Below are 25025 nucleotides of genomic sequence, written 5' to 3' on the forward strand. Positions count from 1 at the left end.
ACAATAACAAGTGTGACAAAAGACACCTACTCTGTTTCTGATTGCTTCTCAGTGAAGACTCGGAGGACGAAATCAGCCTCTTTACCAGGCTCAAAGGTGGACGGGACGATGAGGTATTCTCCAGGAGGTAGACGGAGCCGTGTGCTCACCTCCCGCAGGTTAATGAAAGTCTCAGAGCGAGCGCACGACTGATTTCTCAGAAAGAAATTCTTCTTCAGGTGGACATTCTGGCAGCCTTTAAACTGAAGGTGGTAGGAAACAATCAAAGTTACAATTAGTGTTGCACCAATACCATTTTTTGGCTTCCGATGCCGATAATATCAATGCCACGTTTTTTGAAAAAGTACATTTTTTTTTCTTTTGATACTAAATCACTGCATGCTGACATGAATCTAAAGTAAATGCTATCACGGCTTGGTCAGACACTGCTATACTCATGGGCTACCATTAATGGCGCTAGATGTCCAATCCACTTAACGTGGAAGGCTGGAAGCACATTCGCTGCCACCCTCCCTTTCAGATGATTTGGAGGCGTACTAGCAATAAACTCATTTAAATCCACAGCAGAAGAAGGATTGGACGTCTGTTATAGTCTTGGGGAGGGTAACAAGTGCTGTTTTTTAGGATGGCGTGCATAACTGGAGGCCATCTTGAGTGGGGCGACCGACATTTGGAAACCAGATCTTTAAGAGTACATATTGCACAGCATTGGCGCACTATTTTTTGTACTCCCCGATATGATGACATAATTTTAGTGCTGTATCGATGCAGCACTAGTTATAATCAGTGTTGGGAGTAACGCCGTTACAAATAACGCCGTTACGTAACGGCGTTATTTTTTCAGTAACGGGGTAATCTAACTAATTACTTTTTCCGCCGTTACAACGCCGTTACAGTTACTGACGGTCAAAAGCGGTGCGTTACTTACTCTGAATAAATTGAAGAAACTACCAGCCGTGTCGAGTCGACTCTGCTCTGTTGATTTGTCATCCAAGACTTGGGGTGCGTTCAGGTTCAAAAATAGCGCACGTACTTCTGACTCCAAGCTGTTTGTCCCTGCTCATTAAATTAGACAATGCTTTCCAAAGTTTGGTAACGTTTCTGTGTTTGCTACACCTGATGCTAGCCTCGTTCCCATCTCCCACTGTCAGCCAGCAATAATTCTGCTTCCATCTTGAGGACGGCAGACGCTTTGAAGGTGACGTGAATTGTCGGAAAACGAGCCTACCTGAATGCAATCCTCGAGAGATGCGATGGAAGTGATTGTGATTGGCTGAAGGTTAGAGTCATGTGTCGTGGTAAGCCAATCAGAGCCGGTGATTTTACAAGCAAACCGGAACAGCGCGTGCGGCAAACACACACACACGCAAAACAGATGCACAGGGTCGGGATGGCAGAGCATTCAGAAGAAAAATTGTCCTTTAAGAGGTGGAGATATAGACACTATTTTAAGTTTGTCGAAATTAAAGGAAAGAACCTGCATGTAATGTGTAATTTATGTCCCGGGGCAAAGCTTTTGTCGACATCTGTGGCAAGCCATTCAAATCTGCTGAAGCACCTAACAAGTTAACTACCTGTCTGTTCTTCTCTATTCCACTGACTCGAATACTGCTCAGAAAATGTCAAATTCTTTGACATACAACAAGTTCTTTTTAAAGTAACGGAAATAGTTACTTTCCCTGGTAACTAGTTAGTTTTACTATAGAGTAATTCAGTTACTAACAGTTACTTTTTGGAAGATGTAGTGAGTAATGTAACTAATTACTTTTTTAAAGTAACGTGCCCAACACTGGTTATAATGGATGGATTTTTTGTTTTTCATGCCACAATACAGATGAATGCCAACTCACTTGAATGTCTGGTGAGAAAAACAGCTAAATATTTAGGGTTGCAGCTATCGATTATTTTAGTCGTCGATTCATCGATGAACTAGTTAGTTCGAACAATTGCGCAATCAGATGAGGAACATAAAAATAATTAAAATACCTGAGCTGAGCCTCAAACAGTATGAAAAAAATAAATAAATGAGAATCTCTGTGCAACAAAAGAATTTGCTAACTTACATAGCAAAAGTCCGCTAGTTTAAACGCGATTTTTTTTTTTTTTTAACCATGGTTTTAACAAATAGTTCAAACACATATTCCCACAAAAAATGGCTAAATATACCTATAAACTAAATTACGAATGCATAAAAAAAAAAAAACATTAGCTGAACCAAAAACGTAACAGGGAGCAGATGGATTGAGCCATGTGAAATGAGTTATTTCGAACTAGGGCTGCAGCTATCAATCATTGAAGCAACAGATTAAAAGCTATCAATTACTTAGTTCTAGTAATCGGGTTAGGAACATTTAATACATTGCAAAATCAATTTTAGGAGATTAAAAACAAGTAAAACAAAGGCTTGCTAAGATTGCACTTTCAAAACAGCATTAAATGCAAATACATAATAAAATTACCGAGTATTTTTTCAAACTAAAATAATTTCAAATTAAAATACCTAATCCTATAAAATAATAAAAGAGGATTGAAATACAACAAAGAACAATCCACTTACTAAGCAAAAGTGTTTTTTTTTTTTTTTTAACAATAACAAATTGTCTAAACACATATTTCCACAAAAATTGCCAAATATACCTCTGAACTTAATTATGAATGCATAAACAATGATATTGGCTCAAACGAAAACTTAGAACCCTATGTTGCTCTTAATGGGGAGCAGCTGGATCCAGCCATGTTGAATGAGTTATGTCATATTCACTGTAGCCACTAGAGGGCAGTGTATCCATCCAAATTAATAAAACTAACACTTTTAAAACAAACCATTACAATGCCACTTTAATTAATCATATACTCGAAACAGCAAAATTTTAATTTGAATCTTTTTTTCTAATCGAATTACTCGAGTTAATCGATTAATCGTTCAGCACTACAAATATTGCAATAAAATATGCACTGAAAAAAATGCGTGTGATGCTGTAAACTGATAACTGAAGTAGTGCATGATGTGCTACTTACCTCCTCTGGGATCTGCAACAATACACAAAAGACATAAACGATCATAAAGTAAGCAGACTTTATAACTGATTCGTGAACCAAATGAATTGACACATACCTCATACAGAGCAAAGCCAATGGTGTGCATATCCTGACCATGTCGGCGATACCTGCGTCGGTCCTTCTGCATCAGTGCAACCAAAAAACTACAGGCGACCTCATCATCGTCAGGGTCATCATCCTCCTCCAGCAGTGTGATCTTATACTGAGGGTTGATCCAGAACGTGTCTACAACATTGAGGAATTGCTATTTAAAAGTCTTCTACATGTTCAGGAAAAACAGCAACTGTCAGAACAAGACTGACTAGGGTGATTCCTGCAGCCTCCAGCGGTACTGCCTCTCCTCCATGTGCCATTAAACTTGATGGTGTTCCAGTGGCTGAGAGTATCCTCCTTTAGGGCATCCGGAGTCAAGTTGCAGATTTCGAGGCGGGAAAACTGCCTCAGGAATTCACTAAACGACATCCTGGATTGAAAGAAGAAGAATCTACATTTTAGAATACTAAACAATGGACATTGTGATTTTACAGTAATGTTTTACAAGTGATCATTTAAAACTCTAAAGACTGGCAGATATTGATAAAACTTTAATTGGTACTAAGCCTGTCCCGATATGCAATAAGTCCATTTATCGCATGGTAAATAAAAATGAGGGTGGAAATTTTCACAGCTGCGTTTTAACGCCGCGTGTGTCCACACGTGCGTGTTGATGGCATATGAGACTCCAGTTCCTTTCACAGATGTTTATTGATCATCAAGACGCCGTAGAATTAAAGTTCAGACATACAAAATAAGGAAACACATCTATATTAAACACTGTAAAATGTTAGCATTGCTACATTGAGACTAATGGGAAAAAAGACAACATACTTTAGACTCCTATAAAACATTGGCAGTCTTCTCCAAAACGAAAACTTGCGGTTAAAAGGTGACACTTCAAACATGAAAAATCGCTGGTTAACAGCATTTGCAAATGAAAAAAATGAAAAAATATATATACAGTATATTACTGAAAACCACATGCATGACGAACAGAGAAGTGCATTTATTTTACTGAGCGTAAAGCTTACGGTTAGCGGTTTAGCGAACGTACTTCCGGTGCACATTTAAAAATAAAAGCACGTCATGCTCAACATATGAATAACGATTTCTTGTGTCTTAAGATCTCACAAATTTAACAAATCTCAAAAATCTCACAAATTTCAGACTCTACACTATGAATAGCTTTAAAATGACACCTTTTATAAAAAATCTGACTGGCAATTAACAATTTGGCTAAAAATTTGTTAACAAGTGCACTTTGCAGAACTAGATGACAGTGATTTTGGATCAAATACTGTGTAAACACTTTTGATAGACTGTAATGGGCAGAGAACAAAAATGGCATTGGGTTTCTCATCTTTTTCATATTCTGCACTTAGCTAGCTTTCAAATGATTGTTATGCATTGTGTGTCTGTGTTTTTCTTTAATTTAAAAAAAAAAAAAATTTTAATAATTTTATTTAAGAATAACAATTTATTGCATTTGAATGGGTGATTTATTATGATTTATTGCCACATTAGTGGTTGAATTGGTTAAAAGAAATTGAGAATAATATCGCCAACTAAAATTTGATCTCGCAACAGCTCTAATTAGTACAAATAGATACAGTAGTTACTGTATCAGGTTTCTAATTCTTGAGAAATTACCATAGCTAGCATACAGTAACTCCACAAAAATAGGTTGACGCAAACCTCAGAACTGTGAGGAGACTGTGCATTAACCCATAGTACCAATTTAATATTTAATTTGGTTTGTTTATTAATTATTTAAGTCATGCAAAATCAGAGCTGCACTTGTCACACATACCAGAACTCTCCGTCTTCCATCTGCAGATGCACTTCATCTCGTTCAGATGGATCAACTTGCTCCCATTCTGAGGAACTGTAAGGATTAAGATTTTTTATTGACGAGAGGAGTGGGATCATATGATCAAGGAAGTTTTTCTGTACATTAGACAGACGCTCTGTATGCTGTAATGACTCACTTGTCACTCCAGGCACCTGTCCACTCCACCTGGCCCCAAGGATTACGAATTCGGATTAAACGCTCCATTCTGCCTCGGTAATCCACCTACATCACAAGGACATGAGTTAACCGATAAATATCATTCCGGCAGCTGCCCATAGTATCCAATTCAGACATACCTCCCTCAGTCCAGTGACTGAATAGGCGTGGCCCTTCACCAGCTTCTTGAATGTTACAGCCTCCATGTCAAAGGCACTGGTTATCTATGAAACACAGTTTTTCAGTGTCCAAACTCTGTTGTAGGATTTGATATATGTAAACACATTTCATAGGTGCAGTTCCACAGAGAGTTTTAGAACAAAATAACAAATTGTGTATTATTTTGACTACTAACTCACTGTATCTGTTAGCAGTCCCATCAAAGTATATACTGCAGCTACATCTTTTTTTCTCAATTTTTTGGCAGCTATGAACGTATTTAACCTTTTATAGGGAGAGGGACTATTTCTTTATCATTTAAAAAACTTAGACCTGACATCCCCATACATGGACATCATATTTTTGGTCTGGTAGGCCACATTTATATAAATATGTTAATATTCTGGCCAACATGACCCAAAGTGTGACGTCCTCAAACAGTTACGTTCAAACTTCTATAGCAGTGTAGTGTTTTTAGTACAACATTTATTTTACAAGTATAAATTTGAACTGCTCATTAATAAAATTAAAAGAAAAAAAAAAGTCATACTACAAACACTATACTCCTGTGTGGGTTGAATGATTTGAACACTTTGTGGACGCCAATTATTAATCATTATTAGTTTACTATATATTTTTTAAATGAATAAATTGTTCATTTAAAAACAAATATAAACTGACATGGACTGGTTATGGCCCTCAATAAGATTGATAAGTAATCAAATATCACGAATAACAAATAAAAATTTTAAACACCCCATTTTGGTTTTAATAAAGCAATAAAAAAGGTAAAATAAAATTTTAAATATATAAAGAAAATAACTGCAGTTTTCTATTTTTGTATTCATGCTGTTAAAATTTGGTTTGTTAAATTTAAAAATTGTAAAAAAGAAACCAAGCTGAAATTTTAAAGAAAAAAAATAAGGCATTAGTTAGTATTACAGTGCCTATGACACCAAAATGCATGTTTATTTCCTATTCCACGCAGTATTTTATGCTCCTGAATGAAATGGACCACTTGGATGTGTGGGGAAGCGATCGTTGTATTTGCTCAATTTTTGAATCCCGCGCCATGAAAATGAGTGACTTCTGGCTCCAGTCTCGGTTGAGGATGAAAGCGAGTGTGACGTCACCCGGGTCAGCGTCTCACAATACAGCATTGCTTTATGGCATGCAGATGGACTGCGGATTCAGTGGATTTTGCAGATTTTATTTTTCACATCACACCAGCCAAATGTGCTGCAGCAATTTGTTGCTGCACCAGGGAGAGGCGTGTGAGCCTTTTTGGGTTTCAAAAAAGTTCCTGTTTAGCCTCGGATAATGGCCAAAACAAGTCTGACAACTGTGGGACCATTGGACTTACGAGGACGTGAGTAAACATCGTATTTTGTATTATGTCAAATACTGGGATCATGGCACACATTTTAATACAGAGGTGGCTTGCATATTGTGGCTGACAATGCTCCTTGTCCACCAAGAATACCATTCAGACGACAACCGGCGGTTTGTCGCACACACCCATTGGTCCTTCACGTGCCCGCCTGGAGAGCGCTATACTCGGCTTATTCCCCTTTTCGTCTGCCCGGTGTTCTGTCAAATTTTCCACCCCATCAGAAATTGCAACTTAGTGTTAAAAATGGCCGCGAATACAGTGATTACAAAGTAAACACTACAAACTTTCTTTAAATAAAGGACTATTTACTTACGTTTGATCATGGACGGACATGTAGAAAAGTTCTCCTCAGACACATCCTGCCATGTTAGCTGCACAACAACTGCACGCCGCTCTCTCACTGTTTATGTCTTCGCCGTGTAGTTAAGTATTAATTTACGCTATATTTCTGTTGACCATGTGGCAGCTACGCGCTCCTCTAACGTCGGCTGGCTTGTCCGTCAGTCGTTCTCCAGCTGCTTCCCCAGAGAACAAGCTCTCCTGCCCACAGCAGGGGAACAACAAGCTGTAACCCGCTCGCCGCCAGGCAGGTTGCCGATCGGCGATGACAATCCACAACCCCGCCACCGTGTGATATGATCCGGGGTGTTTTTGTGAGATTTTTCGCATCGAAAGGCGAGAATAAGAGTTTGAAACATCAGTCGGTTCAGGTTAGCATGTCGGCTAGCTGTCACGCCTCCTGGTTTGTTTACGCTCTCCGAAGCCGGGGCATGGAAATGACGGACTAACTCCGGTGGCATAAAGGTGCAAGAAGTCGACAGTTTTGACCATTATAGAGTAATTTTGCCATGTCGTACTGAATAAATGCATTTTTAATATTTCATACTCCATTTAGCACAAGACTGTTATTTGTCATGACCATGCCATTTATTTAGCTAATGGGGAAAAATACTTCAGTAAAAAGAATATCCTGTAAAAATATTGGAGAGACTGAAACAATGAGATTTTGCGGCTCTCTTCGTCGCATTTTCCTCGTTCTGAATAATTCCCCCCCAATGGGCTGAATTCTAAATCAGCTGAAACCATGACCCTGCCGACGTCATCCTCCTGTTGAGAACGCTAGAGTGCTATAATGACAGGAAGGGGTTAAACGGCAGATTAAAAAATTAATTTCTTGTCATCGGCCCGTTGCCAAATAGTTGTATATAGTCGAATCGTCTCAAAATATGATTATAATTCACATAATAATGCTATTTAAGATTTTTCTATCCTGTCATAGGCACATTGACGACAAAATTCATTAAACTGTAAGGACTGCTCATGTTTCAGCGCCATTGACAGTGTTGGACGAAAAGGCTGTCAGCAAATGATTGCTACCATCCCTCTCACTCCATTGGATTGGATGTCTAAACCCCATCAATAGCAGCCAATTAGTGCCCTATAAAGAGTTTTACAAAATTCTGATTCAATTAATGATGATAAAAAAATAGTGATATACTGTAGAACTACAATTACAACAACCTCAAACAGGAAGTATTAGAGTCTTTTAGTGTTCATCTGCATCAGTTACGCCAGTGAGTTGAGCACTTACATCAATGGAGCAACCCAGCAGGGAGCCTCTATCCAGAGCTTTGCCGATTATCTTGTACAGATCTCTCGGGGCTTTGCTGAGTTCGTAACTCTCCGAGACACCACCTGTGAAGTCTTCAAAACCCTCAGTGGTGCTTCCTCCAGACAGAGCCTCATAGGTACCATTCAGCCTGCAACAGACGCAACAGAGAAAAAAAATACTCCTCAGCAATATTGATGGTAAACTACAGCACTTGTATGTGTTGAAGATTTACACTCTGCTCTTACAGTACATGCACTCAGCTAAATAATTTATAGCCAGAGACTGGGCAGCCTTCAAAACTACCTACTTGGCATAAGCCTTTTCCAACAGTGCACTCCAGAATTCATTGCCCTCAGCAGAATGCACAAACATCAGCTCGCCATCTTTGACAGGAAGTCGATCATCTATTACAACATCTACCCATTCGCCAAACTGCCAGAACTAAAACACAGGAACGTAACATCATCAGTTAAACAGGCATGACAAACTTGCAGACATCATAATAGCTTTTTAAAAGTACCTGAAAGTGGAAAATTCCTGCATAGTCATCGTCGAAGGACTGCCCATGTGGGACAACCCGATGAAGCAGTTTCTCATTCAGGGTAAGAGAAGCAATGGCTGCCAAGAGCCAGCAGTCCCCTGAACCGGAAGGAAGAATAAGTATTTGAAAGCTCAAGCCATGAGAAAGTACCATGCTACATTTAGAGGGAGAGTCAGGATCAGCATGTGAGATTAGAGGGCTGAAAATCTAAATATGTTTGAGGACGAAAGTTTCCAATTTCACTTAACTGGTCGAGATGTATTTATTCTCCACACACAAAAAATATAAAGTAATCTGCTATGTCTGTGCCAGCTACTTATAACGATAGCAGAACAACTAAAAGCTCTTCCACAAGATGGCAGAAAGTACAATTAACCATTCCAGGGGTTGGCAATATAAATGGCCCGGTGGCCCGGACATACTTTTAAAACCGTCAGGGCCACCAGAATGCTCCAACCACTTATTTCTCATTAATTCCCAGTTGTTCCGTGTTTTGATGATTGTTACGCTATCCCGATCAAAGACAACCTTACAGTCTATGCAGCTAGCCGTTGCTCTCTGTGGGGCGTAAAGACATCTCGTGAATGAAGGCAAATTGATTACTGCTGCTGATTAATTGTCAGTATCTCAGTACCCACCAAATGTTATAATGTTAGGTGTTTAATGTTTCTGAAACCCCCAGCACCCGGACAAGCACCGGGAAAAAAGACCACTTAAGAAAGAGAAAGTCACCAGAAGAGTTAAGGGAAAGCGAAATCCAAAATAAAAAGAAAAGGGAGAGAAAGTTTCGCTCCAGTGATGAGACCGCTGGAATTGGCTCTGCTACGATGAGACAAAAAACGGGATTTAGTGTGAAGTGTGTAGATCAATGCCCGCATATGCCAACAAGCAAGTTAGAGACAAGTTAAACCGATGGTATGAATATAACTTGAAAATTCATCAGCGTGACTGTGGAGAAAATAATGTCCTCATAATGACGATCTGGCTTGAAAATCGTTAGCCATTATTGTCTCAGTCATCTCTTGGACTTCTAAATTGTTGCTACGACAACCGAGCCAGGGGAGACTTCCAGAGGGCGCTAAGTGGGAGACAGGAAAGCTTCGCCCAGGCACTGGGCTTTCCCGCTGGCCCGCCTCCCTGGAACTCCCAAGAAAAAATGTTTTTTGGTGTGTGTGTGTTTGTTTCCTGAAAACGTTAAAATATGTGTAAGTGGTCAGTGGTATCAATTTGGGTTTATTCATGTATACTGGAGTGATTATGAAATTGGAATAGGATTATTTGCACTAGATTCATGTTTTTGCATCGTTTTGCAGCACTTTTTATTCCATCTACCCCAAAAAAATGAAAGTTATTCATGTTACTCAAGCAAATTGTTCTTTTAGTGATTATTGGGATCAATAACCGATGCGTTGACTTGGGCCAGTGGTTTTGGTAGTGGGGCCTGTGAACTTCAAAATTAATAAAAATAATTATAATAGGTCCCCTTATTGTCTACCCCTGCATTCTGACAAATAGAACTGGATTTGGAACACAATTTGCGAGTAAATTTAAAACGAGATGCTACTGTTTCAGTACACTTTAAAGTGACATTTTTTATTAAGTGTTTCCATTTTAAAATAACAGTATGTGCCTTGGCTCAATGAAGGTCATGAAACACTGCGCTAATTGTCAGCTTTGCTGTTAAGAGTTTAAATTTGACTCAAGATTAAGCTCCGATTTACAAATATCAGAATTTCAAAAATGTAAACTCAGACTGGACTGTAGTGTTTACCAAATATCAGCTAATGTTAGCTTGCATTATCTTGTTCAATTAATCATTCGAACAATTGGTTCTTGAGTGTGCTTTCCAACAAATTTAGGAAAATTCTATTAGAACTACAATTAAAACAGAATTAGAACAAATTACTTGTGTCAACTTTATTTCACACTGCGTACAGTCATTAACTAAATTATTGGCACCCCTGGAATTTTTCCAGAAAATACACAATTTCTCCCAGACATTAACGCAATTACAAATGTTTTCAGTATGAATATGAATATGTTTATTTTTTGGATTTGCATCGGGAAAAACACAAAAAAGCTGAGGAAAAAGACATAATTGACACAATTTTAGACAAAACTTGATTTTGATCCGGACTCATCGATGCCACCATGCCAGAGGAAGCAAAACAACCCCAAAACATAATTGAACCTCCACTATGTTTGACTATAGGCACTGTGTCCTTTTTTGTGTAGGCCTCATTCTTTTTTTCTGACACTGGGTGCCTTGACAATGTGCAAGGAGTCATGAAATCTGCAGACTTTCAAAATGTTTTGGGCCGCAATGTAGGGTGTAGTGTCAGAGAACTGGGTCCGCCTAAGTAGCCATGGGTGTTCCAACAGGACAATGACCCGAAATATACCTCAAATAGCACCAAGAAATGGTTGGAGACAAAGCGCTAGAAAATTCTGAGGTGGCCTTCGATGAGTCTGGATCAAAATCCCATTGAACACTATGGAGAGATCTCAAAATTGCTGTTGCAAAAAGGCACCCTTCTAATCTGAGAAACCTGGAACAGTTCGCAAAAGAAGAGTCATAGACTCCATTACCTATTGACGTGACACTTCGTCATTCTTTGCGTAACGCCTTATCAGAGGGGGCCGAGCTTCATTTAGTAATAGCCGAAGACGGCACACGCTCATTTCGGATTTAAGCTTGGATCTTTGAAGAACTACGAAAGCTGTACCGCATACAAACAGGAAGGATTGTCTCAGGAGTAATTTGTTCGAGGATTCAAGGTAAATATTATATTTTTCGTAACACGCATGCGTGATTGAAGCATTTATTTGCAGAAATTTTCTTCTTTGTTTACACATGGAGGCGGTTAATTTTCGTTACTGACTAGCCTCATATTTGGCAATATTTACGCGAAATAAATGCTAACTGCACGGTTCTGTTGCTTTTAACCAAGAATCGAGACTGTTTTACGTCCATATCTATGACGAATTCAGGGATTTAAGCATTCATTCACAAGAATTTTCGCTAGAAACGCACGGTTTACGCCAGGCAGCCGCTAGCCTCATTCGCTAACAGAGTAGCATTGTACTCCGACAATATACGTAAAATAAACGCGAACTGCATGGTTTCTTTGCTTTTAACCAAGAATCGAAACTGTTTTTACGTCTATATCTATTAAGAATTTGGGGATTTAAGCATTTATTCACAAGAATTTTCGCCAGAAAATCTGTTTACGTCAGGCGGCCACTAGCCTCATTCGCTAACAGTATATAGACCCTACTCACATGACGTCACAACCACGTCCCCACGCCATAATGCCCGTCAACTCGTCACTGTTGATGCATTACCGCTACGTAAATTCCTCCTACTATGGTGTGTTTTTCTGCTCGTTAACATTAATAATCAAAATGGTGAAGGCGTGTGTGGCGGTCGGTTGCAATAACAAAGAAGATAGACGGAGAGACTTGAAGTTCTACCGGATTCCGAGAGACCCGGAGAGGAGAGCGAGATGGGTGCTGCAATTCGCCAAGAAAACTGGGCTCCAAACGATTACCACAGATTATGTAGTAGTCATTTTATATCCTTAAGATGCATTTAATATATATTTAGAGGGTTTTGGGCTTTCAACCACAATTAAGATCATTGCTAGGCTAATCGCCGACAACATACACTCAGACGTTGTGAATGAACTACCTGAAAATATATAATTATAAGGGAATAATAAGACAGTTGTCATACAATTAATTTACAATTTCACTATTGAGGTCAAAAGCCAAAAAATAAATTCAACTAGGGACAATCTGGAGTAGTGCTATCGCACTTCATATTTATTACATATTATATATGTATGTAGTGAGAGTGCTATCGCTAAACCATATAAACATTAAAAGCCCTAGCTCCATTGACAAATGACATGAAATACATTAGACTTGACAGTGGATGTTTGCAAGAACAAAAGATTTTGAATTGAAAATTTCGTAACTCACCTTCCCGAGCACAAGATAGATTCCTGCCGAATTTTCGTGGATGAGGACCTGTTTCACCCAACCAGCAACGAAGTATTTATAAGCCTCCAAGCTCTTAAAGTTTTTCAAACTTTCGTGAGAATTGGCTGATTTTGTGTGGACAAGATAGTTGTAAATATCAGGGTAGCAGATGTCAGGCAGAGACGGCGAAGACAGCGGGTCGAAAAACATCGATTTAGGCATCAAATATGGATCTGGCGAATGGATAAACTGAAGCTTTTCCACATAACGCCTTTTATGCAACGCATCCAATGAGTTTACAGGGTCAGATAACACCGGGGCTTCCATGAATTGCTCTATAAATTGCACAACTAATTGAATCCATTGAGAATAGGGCTAAAAAATGACGGACAATATGGCGGCCAGATACAGCGACACGTCATTTTGTGACGTAGTTGAGTAGGGTCTATAGTGTATAATGATTATAAAGGGCTATTCTATTCTATAATAAGTTGTGATTGTATACACAATTTATTAATAATCTATTTATATATTTTTTATAATTGATTCTGCATGTTTTCCTCAAGTATTAAGTTTCTGATGTTAAATTGAGTGATTTATTAGCTGCTGAAAACTTGCAGTAAATAAAATAAAAATTGAGTTGCTATTTTAGTCGAAAACTTCTATATGTTATATATTGCTATTGATCCTAAAAATATAGACGATTATCTCTGCATTTGGGGATTTTTTTGCATTTAGTGTAAAATCGGAAAATTTTATAGCCATTTTAAGTTGTGTTATACTTATATAAAAAATAATTCATCGGGATTTTATAAGGGAACGACTTTGAATTTTTTGATGCCGCTGCTCCTGGAGACTCATACATGGCTAAGGTAAGTGCTTGTTTTGGTTTTAGGTCGGCAGCAGCTTTGGTTTTGAAAATATTTGAATTTGAAGTTTTTGAAAATAGGCCCCCAACAAATCGGCCCCGTTTCCCGTGTCATGTCAATAGGTTATGAAGTCTATGGAAGAGTGGTCCAAAATTCCGTCTGAGAGTTGCACGAAGCTTGTTGATGGTTATAGGAAGCGATTCTTTTCTGTTATTTCTTCCAAAGGATGTGCAACCAAACATTCAGGTGGGGGTGCCAACAATTTTGTCCAGCCATTTTTTGATTTGTCTAAAATTGTGTCAATTTGTCATTTTTTCTCAGCTTCTTTGTGTTTTTCCAATGCACATCCAAGAAATAAACACATTCATACTGAAAAAAAATTGTAATTGCATTAATTTCTGAGAAATGTATTTTCTGGAAAAAATCCAGGGGCGCCAATAATTTCATCTATGACTGTATACACATGTACAGTATTTAATGTAAAGGAAGACTAAATTTGTAGTTATTTTAAGACAATATATTAAGATGAAAAATTATGCAATATTATTATTGTGCTTTGCCTAACATTTTTAATGGGAAACTGAACTCCATTTGCGGTCAAATTTTAAAAGGACCATCATTATGAACTCCTACGTACTGAGGAAAAACAACCATCAGGAAATGTTTTATACAGCCAGGGTTAATTAAATCATCTTACAGTATCATTAGGTTTTGGCAAGCAATTAGACCAAAGCTTACGCACCCAACGCTCCCTGACAGATGTCCGTCCTGGTGGCACCACCTACAATGAATTGAGGCTGACTCACCAGGTCCTTATGATAAAGAAACAAATGTATCAGTTAGCACAAATTGACTCCGAGATTCATTTTATAGGATAATTCAAACATAACTCATACCAGGCTACATGTATTAGAAGAAAGCCCAAAGACTATTCTTGCATCAAGGCTATGAGAGACTAATCAAATAAACAAATGTCCTCAATGTGGGCGAGAATGCAGACAGCTGCAGTAGTCTAACTGCCCCCTGCCACAACTTGTCCAATTCTGTCTGCATTTTTAGACGTAAAAAAATATGTCATAGATACGTTGTCTGCTGTGTTTACATTCCAGTCATCACTACAAACACTCATGGCTGCTGCCCTGGTTATATGAGAAGCTAATCATAGATGTTCATGAACAAAGTAAAACAGATGAACTGTGCATCATTAGATTTGCTGTTTTAGCAATGACACAATAACCGCATAGTCATTTTAGTAGAATACTGTACCATCTGTAGAGACATAAAATTAATATCATGAAGGTAAAAGTGAACATACCTTAAATATTCCACAATTAATGTGAACTGCCCCTACGGTACACAATTTTTTTGTCACATAAGCAGCGAGCAATAAGATGTTAGTCAAAATAAATCCTATAACTACTGTAAAGATGAAGCTAATTATTATCTTAGACTAAACAAATAAATAGTGTTTCAGTTTGGGCAACTGGCCACTCAACAGCAGCCGGGCATCCTCCAATTGGTTACAAAAAATGTGGTTAAGTTGCTCAATGAAATAATTAAGTTCCATTTAAAAAAGAAAAATGCTGAAGAATGGTCTCACCGTGGGTCTCATCCACTCAACATCTCTGGTTTTAGCAGAATAGGGGGCGAGCTCCTTGAAGCCAAGCGATGGTGGCTCAGCAGGAAAACAAGGGTCTTCGAAAAGGCAGCCCGACTCAATGCACTCTTGCTTCAGTGCCTCATAGTCCTGGTTGGCGAAGTGCACTGCCTGCTCGTTGGAGCCCATACCTTCTGCTCGCAGCCTGTTGGCGTTTATGGTTGCAGATATCCCTCCAACAGGATACATACTAGTGCAAGATAAAAATATGGAAGTGGGTGGTGCAGCATTGAACTTTCTATTATTAGTATCAGTGACACACTCGTGTCAAAGAGTACAGCACCGAGTGTGAAGAGCAAACATATGAAGAACTTGTAGTGATATGTTCCCTCTACTAGATGAAAAATCTGTCCACCTAAGTTAGACTGACCATATTTGGAGGTTTTAAATCCACATGCGACTCCATATTACGCAAGCATGAATGTGGAAAAATATTTCATTGATATTAGGGCGTAGCTTAAGAATATGCATCAGCATCAAAAAGGGAAGTTCTATTGCAGAATTCTATTCTAGCCATTACTAATTACAATGGAACTTCTAAAGTAGAATGTCACTGAGGTTTTAGTTTTTATTTGCTGAAGGTTCTTTTGTTTCACACTTATGTGAAAATTAGTCAATTTGTTCAAACAGGAACTAACCCTTAAATAAGGCCAAAAAGTTTTTTTTAATGCATTCATAATTTAGTTTATAGCTATATTTAGGCGTTTTTGTGGGAATATGCATTTTAACCATTTGTCAAGAGCATTGTAAAAAATATATATACAAGTATATATAGCATTTTATAGCATTAAAGCTAGCAGCGTTTTGCTATGCAATTTAGTCAATTGTTCTTTTGTTGTACTTAGATCCTATTAGATTATTTTTTTATGCCGGTTGAGGCGCAGCTCAGGTATTGTAATTTTTTATGTTCCTTATCCGATTACTCGATTATTCAAACTAACTAGTTCATCGATTAATCGACTACTAAAATAATCAATACATGCAGCCGTACTTACAGGAGATGTAAAACAAAGGTTTGCTGTGCTTGCACTTTCAAAAGAGCATTAAATGCGAATACAAATAAAACTCCTGAGTGTTTTTTCAAACAAAAATAATTTCAAATTAAAATACCTGATCTAAAAAAAAAAAATAAACGAGGATCGAAGTACAACAAAAGAACAATTGACTAACTTGCATACCAAAAGTGCTACAAAATGCTATTTTTTTTTCTTACAATGCTCTTAAGAAATAGTTCGAACCAGTGCTGTTTTCGTCAACTATGACTATGACGAACACTTTTTTTTTATGACTATGACGAGATGCTAACAAGCTAAAAACATGTCTTGGGAGACTAAAACATGACGAAACGGATGTAAGTTTTCGTCTGACGAGACGAGGACGAGACAAAAATCCGCCATAGTTTCCGTCACATGTTCACAATGCGTGAAATTTTATGTGTAGTTAGCCTGCATCGTGGCATTGTCTGGCTGTGTGACATGTGACGTACTGCACCCCCACCCGCAACTCACCAGTGTCCTCTTTTCTCCAGGCTTGCTTGTTTGCAAAAAATATTCAGTTTTGTTTTCCTATCTTGCCGAGACAATATACAATGTTGCTTTAGCCTTTAAAGGTCTATGCTGAGTGATCATCACTCATTAAATGTAACTTGTAGTATTAGCATTGCATTTGCATTAGCATTATGCTCGTGAAAATAATGTACTGTTTTGTTGCTTAGAATGTATTATCAACAGGAAGTTCGCGTTGTCTTTGTGGACGCTATAAGATGTGCTCGCCTGTCAATGTTCATTCGAAATAGTTGGAAACCAATATTTATTTTTGGACAAAAACTTTTGAATTTTAAAGATGAAAACATTTTGAGTAAACAGCGACCAAAACTAGACAAAACTAGTCCGAGGTGTCATAAACAAAAACAAGACGAAGACAAACACATTTTAAAATGACTAAAATATGACTAAGAACAATAAGTATTTTTGTCCAAAAGATTTAGTCTATGACAAAAATTAAAAGGGCTGCCAAAAACAACACTATTCCAAACACATATTCCCACAAAAAAAAAATGCTAAATATACCTCCGTCTGAACTAGATTACAAATGCATAATCATATTAGCGTAAACAAAAATCTACAACCCTATGTTGGTCTTAACAGGGAGCAGCTAGATCTAGCCATGTTGGATGAGTTATTTCATATTCACTGTGCCACTAGAGGGCAGTGTATCCACTCAAATCAATATAACTAATGCAAACACTTTAAAAACAACGTCACTCTAATTAAACGAATCCTCGAAGCAGCAAATTTTGATTGGATGCTTTTTTCCTAAGTGAATTACCCGAGTTACTGAATTTTTCGGACTACAAGTCGCATCTGAGTATAAGTCACACAAGCCCAAAAATGCACAAAGAAGAAAAAAAAAAGCATCAAAGTCGCACTGGAATATAAGTCGCATTTTGGGGGGAAATTTAGTTGATAAATCCAACAAATCGAACAGATACGTCATCTTGAAAGGCAATTTAAAATAAAAATACAATAGAGAACAACAACCTGGATACGTGTACAGGATGATAATATTACATGATGCATGAACAACGAAATGCGAAAGTGGCCGGTATGTTAACGTAACACAGCTATTAAAAGTTATTCAGATAACTATAGCATAAAGAACATAACAAGTTTAACAAACCATCAGTGTCACTCCAAAACATCAAAATAGCATGTGAAATGATATAATAATGCGTTAATAATTTCACACATAAGTCGCTCCAGAGTATAAGTCGCACCCCCAGCCAAACTATGAAAAAAACTGCGACTTATAGTCCGAAAATTACAGCAATCGATTAATCGCTACAGCACTAATTTGAACTATAATGGAACAAAGTGTGCAGCCCTTATTTATTTCTTCATTCATTTCCTATACCGCTTATCCTCATTAGTGTTGTGTTTAAATTTTCACCACTGACGTTGAGTGAGTGGTGCTACTTATACTGTACATTCCTGACTGGTCACCTGTGAATTACAGTGCAATTCTTTTGCGTAATATGCCTGAACAATGCCTTTTATTAAGATATGTGTTGTTAAACTGTGGGCGGAAACCTAAAATTTGTCTTATTTAAATTAGTGATTGGCAAGAATGTTAGATGTTTGACGTTATTTATTATTAACATTACTTCCAGCAAATCAGAGGTTGATCAGGGTCCAGGAATGCAGTGTATTCAACCTTAGTGGTTCCAAAGTAGTGTATATAAATCATGTACAAACAAAGTGAACTCTAATGAGAGAGTGTAGCAGGCTAATTGAAAAGATATGTGCAGAGGAAATGAAACTGCTAAGATCAACACCACACAAGAAATCAAAGCACAGTCATCGTTAAGAAGTTAGTAACATGATACCTGATGTGCAGACAGGCTGAGAGGGAGAGCGACACAAAAAGAAGAAAAAAGATGTGTCATTCATCGATAAATTTGAGACAAAAGGCCTTTTTCCTTACATAATTTGGATTACACTGAGCTACCGAAGATGCAGGCGCAGCCTTCAACACGCCCTGATGCACTTCGGTTAATGAGTGTATTTATTTATTTATTTTTCCTTGAACACACTTGACTACTCAGTGAGAGGTTCACAAATCTCCAAGGAGGGGATAATAGCACTGCGATGCAAACAGCCCACCGCTCGTGGCTATTAGTTACTCCTTGCAAATGTGGTTCCCCATCAGTCCTTTCACTTTTGTGCTGCTCTGAACCACTCAACAGAATCCTAACGAGCAGGGGTCAGTACACATTCCAGGCAATGGTGGTGAGCTAATGGTGCTAATGTGGAGAAGGAATGAGTAAGTCACCTAAAATGGGAGACAAAAGCTGTGGTTTCAGTGAAATGTTGCATCTTTTACCCCCCCCCACCCCAAAAAAAATGAAGTACCATAAATAATCCCAATCTTAAATCGGGACTTTTTAGGGACTACAGTATCTCGCTATTAGTCTTCCAGTAATATTTTTACCAGCCAGTTTTTGTTTCAGAGCATTTGAATGGCCTAAATCATTATTTTTAAATGTTTATTGTATTATACCAGTGGTTCTTAACCTGGGTTCGATCGAACCCCAAAGGTTCGGTGAGGCAGGTTAAGGTTATGACACGCAGGGCCCTATTTTTGGACACTGACTAAATCTAGTCCAAGTGGCATTTTAGACCAGGTTTTGGACTGGTTACTCCCTAATTTACAGGGTTTATTCCAATTCCTTCACTCTTCTGATGGGAGAAGAAACTGGTTTGCTCAGTGGAGGGTTGACTCTCACTTGGTATGAGGAAGTACAACAGACCTACTAGTAACGTGCACCGCGTTGACAATAATAATAAAAAAAAAACATTTGCTTTACATTTTACGCCATGAAAATAGTATGTGAGGCAAGGATGTGATAGAATGAGAATGTCAACATGAAAATAAAAATAGACACAGTGTGAAATTAATCAAGTTTAATTCAAATTTTCAATGTGAAAAGCAAATCAAAAGGCAAAAATAATTGTAAAATAACACTGTTTATTGGGATTTGTGAGAAGATTCATGTTTTTTTTAACATTATGACTTAGTGTACAAATTTGGGGATCATTTTGTGCAAGGTGTTTCATTAAATTTTATATCATTTGAGATGTAAAAATGACAGAAACTGCACGGTCAAGTTTAATGCAACTAAGCAAGTTTAATATCGAACAACATAAGATATAGTCCTCCAAATTTGAATGAAAAATTCTAAGATATGCGCATTGGGCTAGTCTCAGTTTAGTGGTCTGATGATGCTTCTGGCATAAAAAAAACACAAATTTTGACCTGTTTAAAAACACGCTGTCTGAATGTGAAGAAATTTGAATGGAAATTCACTTAGGTTTTAGCTTGTTAGCTTAGATATAGACATGTGCCGATTACCGGTTTTAAGGTATACCATGGTATGACAACGTCAAGGTCTCAAAACTGCAAAGATTTTCTGTCATACCGTCCCTAAGGTATTAGCAGCTTATTTGTATGTCCCCAGAATGCAGTTGCAAGGCTCAACCATCCCCCACCGGTTGTTGCCTAGTGTCAATCAGCTGTGCTACATGATGGCTGGAGGAGGTGAAACTCCTGAACTTTTTTCCCCCCATCGAAGAAACCAAAATCCCTGGTATGGGAATACTTCGGCTACAGAAAAGTTACAGACGGCAGCAGCTTAGAAGAGGCGGGCCAACCGACATGTAAAGCATGTTTGCGGAGGGTGGCTGCCAAGGAAGCAATACCTCCAATATGATTTCGCATTTATGCAAAATTAAAAGTTAGTAAAAACTGTCATGAACGTTTCCTACAAGCTACGAGAGTTAACTTTAGTGTGTCTAGAGGTGGTAAAACGTGGTGTTTTTTTCTCTTTGGCAACTGTCTGTGTGGAGAAAGAGAGTGTGTGTATAATGTATGCATGATAGACGAGTCATACACATGTGCTTTTTATGGAATATAATTCAATTATTTTTGTTGTGATGGTAATAATGTTGAGCTGTAGCTGTGAGTTTAGGCTCGCCCAAAGGACTTCATTTTAATTTTATTTAGAATATTTATTTTTTTAATTTTAGTATTATACAGTACATATGTTCCAATTTTCTAATATGTTTAGAAAAATACAAATCCTATTCAATGGGAAAAAAAGTTTTGTTGTTTTGAAACCCAGATATCTCAAAGTAACACATTTTAGAGTTGAAATTGCATTACCGTGATGCTGTGAAACCGTGATATTTTGGCCTAAGGTTATCTTATCATCAGAATATCATACCGGCACATGCCTACTTAGATACAGTGTATCACAAATGTAAGTACACCTCTTGCATTTCTGAAGATATTTAAGTATATCTTTCCATTGGAGAACAGTGACAAAATGACACTTAGTTTGACACAATGAAAAGTAGTCGGTGTGCAGCTTAAAAATAGAGGTAATTTATTTTCCCCTCTAAATAACTGAAAATATAGCCATTAAAATCTAAACCCCTGGCACCAAAAGTGAGTACACCCCATAGAATCTACGTACATCCCTAAATGTCCAAATTGAGTACTGCTTGTTATTTTCCCTCCAAAATATCATGTGACTCGTTACAGGAGTGCTGTCAGCATTTCTGCAGAGATTGAAGAGGTGGGGGGCAGCCTATTAGTGCTCAGACCATACGCTGTACTCTACATCATGTTGGTGTGCATGGCTGTCACCCCAGGAGGAAGCCTCTTCTGAAGAAGGTACACAAGAAAGCCTGCAAACAGTTTGCTGAATATGTGTCAACAAAGCACATGGATTACTAGAAGGATGTCCTAGGGTCTGATGAGACAGGCGGGCTTTCTTGTGTACCGTCTTCAGAAGAGGCTGAAGTTTACTTACTCCTGTAACGAGTCACATGACATTTTGGAGTGAAAATAACAAGCAGTACTCAATTTGGACATTTAGGGATGTACGTAGTTTCTATGGGGTGCACTCAATTTTGTTGCTAGGGGTTTAGATATTAATGGCTATATTTTGAGTTATTTTGAGGGTGAAATGAATTAAATCTATTATAAATATAAGCTGCACAGACTACTTGTCATTGTGTCGAAGAGTCATTTTGTCAGTGTTGGCCATGAAAAGTTGCACGTGTAAAACTCATAGTACTGGAACCTTTAGCAAGGTTGAGAACCACTGTATTAAACATATAATGATTTATTATCTGTATCTGATACTTGCACAGAGAAATGACACACACATGCAGACATGCAAGGAACCTGAAAGTGAGGTTGCAGTTAGCAGAACTTCAGCTGTTTCCAAAGCTTAAGTTATTATTGAACACTAAACAACCATTTTCATGAGAATTGTGATTACATCAAAAAAGAAATGCCACAACTCTGCTGATATGGTAGAAATACATTGAGTAGAGTAATTTGTTGGGGGTCCGCAATGTTTATTTACTTTGTGAAATTTTCATCTTTGCCCAGTGTTTGCAGTGTAACTTGCTGAGTGACCCCAGGCCCCACCCCCATGCTATTGCCGAGAACTTCCATTCTGCTGCAGGAATGTTCTTGTGGCTCTAGCCTAGCTAATAATGAACTGTACAACTCCTCCAACCCCAGTTGTTAGCAAAAAGCTGATCGATGCATTTCTCTACTAAGTGATGTCATGAGAGGGCCTCAACCTTTGTCGAAATGCTGTGCAGGAAGTCCCAATAATGCTGTTGTCCCCTCTCTTTTGCAGCATTGTGGCTATGCATTCACTGTGATTCATACCACCATCTAGTATGCCAGGCATGTTCGGCCTCAGATTGTTCAAATGAGCACCTGTTCGCAAGGCCTGTGTGTGCTTGCCTCCTATTGAAACGCTATAATTTTATTTATCAAACACACACTAGTACAAACGTGACGTCACTGCGCGACCATCAACTTGCTAACACATGCAGATCTTTTGAAGGAGATCCAGATGCGGTATGTTAAACAAGACACAAGAGACGGGCGGGCGTACCGTTAGCCGCAAATAAAATAAAACGGAACATGCACTTATTTACATGACATTAAACAAAGCAAAAACAACACTTACCACCGACTTAAAAACGAATGGTGGCCTCCTCTCTGCGAGTGGATTAGTGCTACTTGATTAAAAAAGTAGTAAGTGAAGACTAGCGGTTTGGAAACCAAGAGGGTAGGTGGTCCAGCCCTCTCACACTGACTGTACGCACTCCCATACACAAGCACTGCAATGGGAGGGGCCATGCAACTCACGCAAGCTTTTGCTGCACCACGCGCAGCCTGCCACAAGAGGTGCTGTCTTTATTATTCAATCAAAAAAAGTTTATATTTTTCAATTAAAAAAGTAACTTCAATCAAAAAAAAAAAAAAAAAGTTTATATTTTTCAATTAAAAAAGTAACTTCAATCAAAAAAAAAAGTTAATTCAATCAAAGAAAACTAGTTTTCAAATGCTTTTTTTGAGTCTCAAATTTATTTTTGCATTAAAACACATGCACACAAAAAGTCAAACACATGCACACAAAAAGTCACCTAAATTTTAAAAAAGTGTTTTAATGCAAAAATAAATTTGAGACTCAAAAAAAACTTTTGAAAACTATTTTTCTTAGATTTTTTTTTTGATTGAAGCGACTTTTTTTCAGAATTGAATGATTTAGACACAAATTGCTTCAATCAAAGAAAATGTTTTCAATTAAATATTAAGTGTTCGAATGCAAATATTTAAGACTTAAATATTTTTCACATACATTTTTTTTTATTGAAATGATTTTTCTCTGAAAATATTTTTTTTTCTGTTTGATGGAACTTATTTTTTTTGATTGCATGATAAAGATACAAATGTCCTAGGCAAAATGTGGCCTAAACACAAAACATTACTTCAATCCAAAAAGTTTTATTTTAATTTTAAAAAATTACTTCAATCAAAAAAAATTAATTCAATCAAAGAAAACTAGTCTTCAAATGCTTTTTTTTTTTTTTTCAAATTTATTTTTACATTCAAACACATTTTTTTTAATTGAACTGACATTTTTAGATTGAAAATATATATTATGATTGAAGCAGCTTTTTTAAAAATGATTAAATAATAAATACACAGTTGTACCTCAATATGTATGTTACACGGCATAATTTACTAATAAACATAAATTAATATTGAAACTATTCACGGAGTTTGAGGGGGACAGGCGGGGCAGTTCCCCCTGGGGGCCGAAAAATTTAATTGGATGTTTATTGACTTACTTATACAGTACTAGTATATTAATTTAAAATGCAGGCCTAGTCAGTAAAATGCTGTTCTAAATTGTAAAGCAATATAAACAACAACAAAAATGAATTAAATGAACAAGAATCTTACAAAATATTTCATAATGTGTTGAAATTATTTTTTCGAACAAATCATACGACTAGCACCTCTTTAAACCTAAGCTTTCAAAAGCTTAAACAACAACTGAGCTTGAACTGAGGATTAAACACAAACAGTGTCAAGATCTATAATTAACTAGGCCTGCAAGCAGGACTGAACGGGCCCTCGCAATCTAGCGCAACTCGGACTATGTGCAGGTCAGGGTGGTGGCAGATCCTCCTCTCTAATCATCTCATTAGAACCTAACAAGCTCGAAAGTCGCCTCTTTACATTCACACACCTAACAGATTAAAAAAAAACCTAGTGGAGAGAGTACTACAAAAAAGGAGGTACTACTGAGCTGTGCAGCCAAGCCCTTATTCAAAACCAAAATTAATATTCTAACTGGGCCAATTCGACCAAGTGTGCCAAATATTGTGGCTCTATAAGCTGCCTGAGTCTCTGAAAAAAAGTATTTCCTTTAAATGGCGAATAAAGGGTCGTCACGGCAACAGACAGAGACACGTGGACATGGGCCGTAAATAAGTATTTTAATAGGTCTTGAAACTACAATGACCAACCTGAAAAGAACTGGACATCTATTGGAAAAACGAGTGACTTTCTATTGCCACTAGTTGGCGCTGTAGGGTTGATGCAAATGACCCCTACAAGGCCCTTCAGGGTATGACTCTCAACAAGCACGGGAAGTTTGGCGCAGATATGTTGTATATCTGCCGAGTTATGACTGTTCAAAGTTTTTGGAGAGAAAAATTGTTGACAGTCATTTTCACTTTCCTGTTTGGACCCCTCCGCTTCAACGAAACTTCAATATTTTTTATCAGGCACCTGAAGACAGGTCTTAAGGCTTCCCTTATGCAGC

The 25025-nt window shown here is 37.8% G+C and overlaps 1 protein-coding gene across 3 annotated transcripts in view; it reads right to left on the reverse strand.

Moving 5' to 3' along the window:
- Positions 1-23021, reverse strand: part of LOC130922810 (calpain-1 catalytic subunit) — a 30655-nt gene extending 7634 nt beyond the window's left edge. The window contains exons 1-14 of one of the 3 annotated variants that reach the window (XM_057847930.1): positions 22875-23021; positions 18705-18720; positions 15263-15509; positions 14405-14474; positions 8789-8907; positions 8576-8709; positions 8248-8416; positions 5245-5328; positions 5085-5170; positions 4907-4981; positions 3363-3523; positions 3116-3285; positions 3019-3030; positions 31-242 (exon numbers count right to left, since the gene is read on the reverse strand). In XM_057847930.1, coding sequence (XP_057703913.1) covers positions 31-242; positions 3019-3030; positions 3116-3285; positions 3363-3523; positions 4907-4981; positions 5085-5170; positions 5245-5328; positions 8248-8416; positions 8576-8709; positions 8789-8907; positions 14405-14474; positions 15263-15508 — 1538 coding nt within the window. In that variant the 5' untranslated portion in view covers position 15509; positions 18705-18720; positions 22875-23021. The other 2 variants (XM_057847931.1, XM_057847932.1) reach the window with 2 other exon arrangements.
- Between the last annotated feature and the right edge of the window lie 2004 nt (positions 23022-25025).

The sequence above is a fragment of the Corythoichthys intestinalis genome, chromosome 10 (genome assembly GCF_030265065.1).
Source record: "Corythoichthys intestinalis isolate RoL2023-P3 chromosome 10, ASM3026506v1, whole genome shotgun sequence".
In the NCBI taxonomy this organism is placed as follows: Eukaryota; Metazoa; Chordata; class Actinopteri; order Syngnathiformes; family Syngnathidae; genus Corythoichthys; species Corythoichthys intestinalis.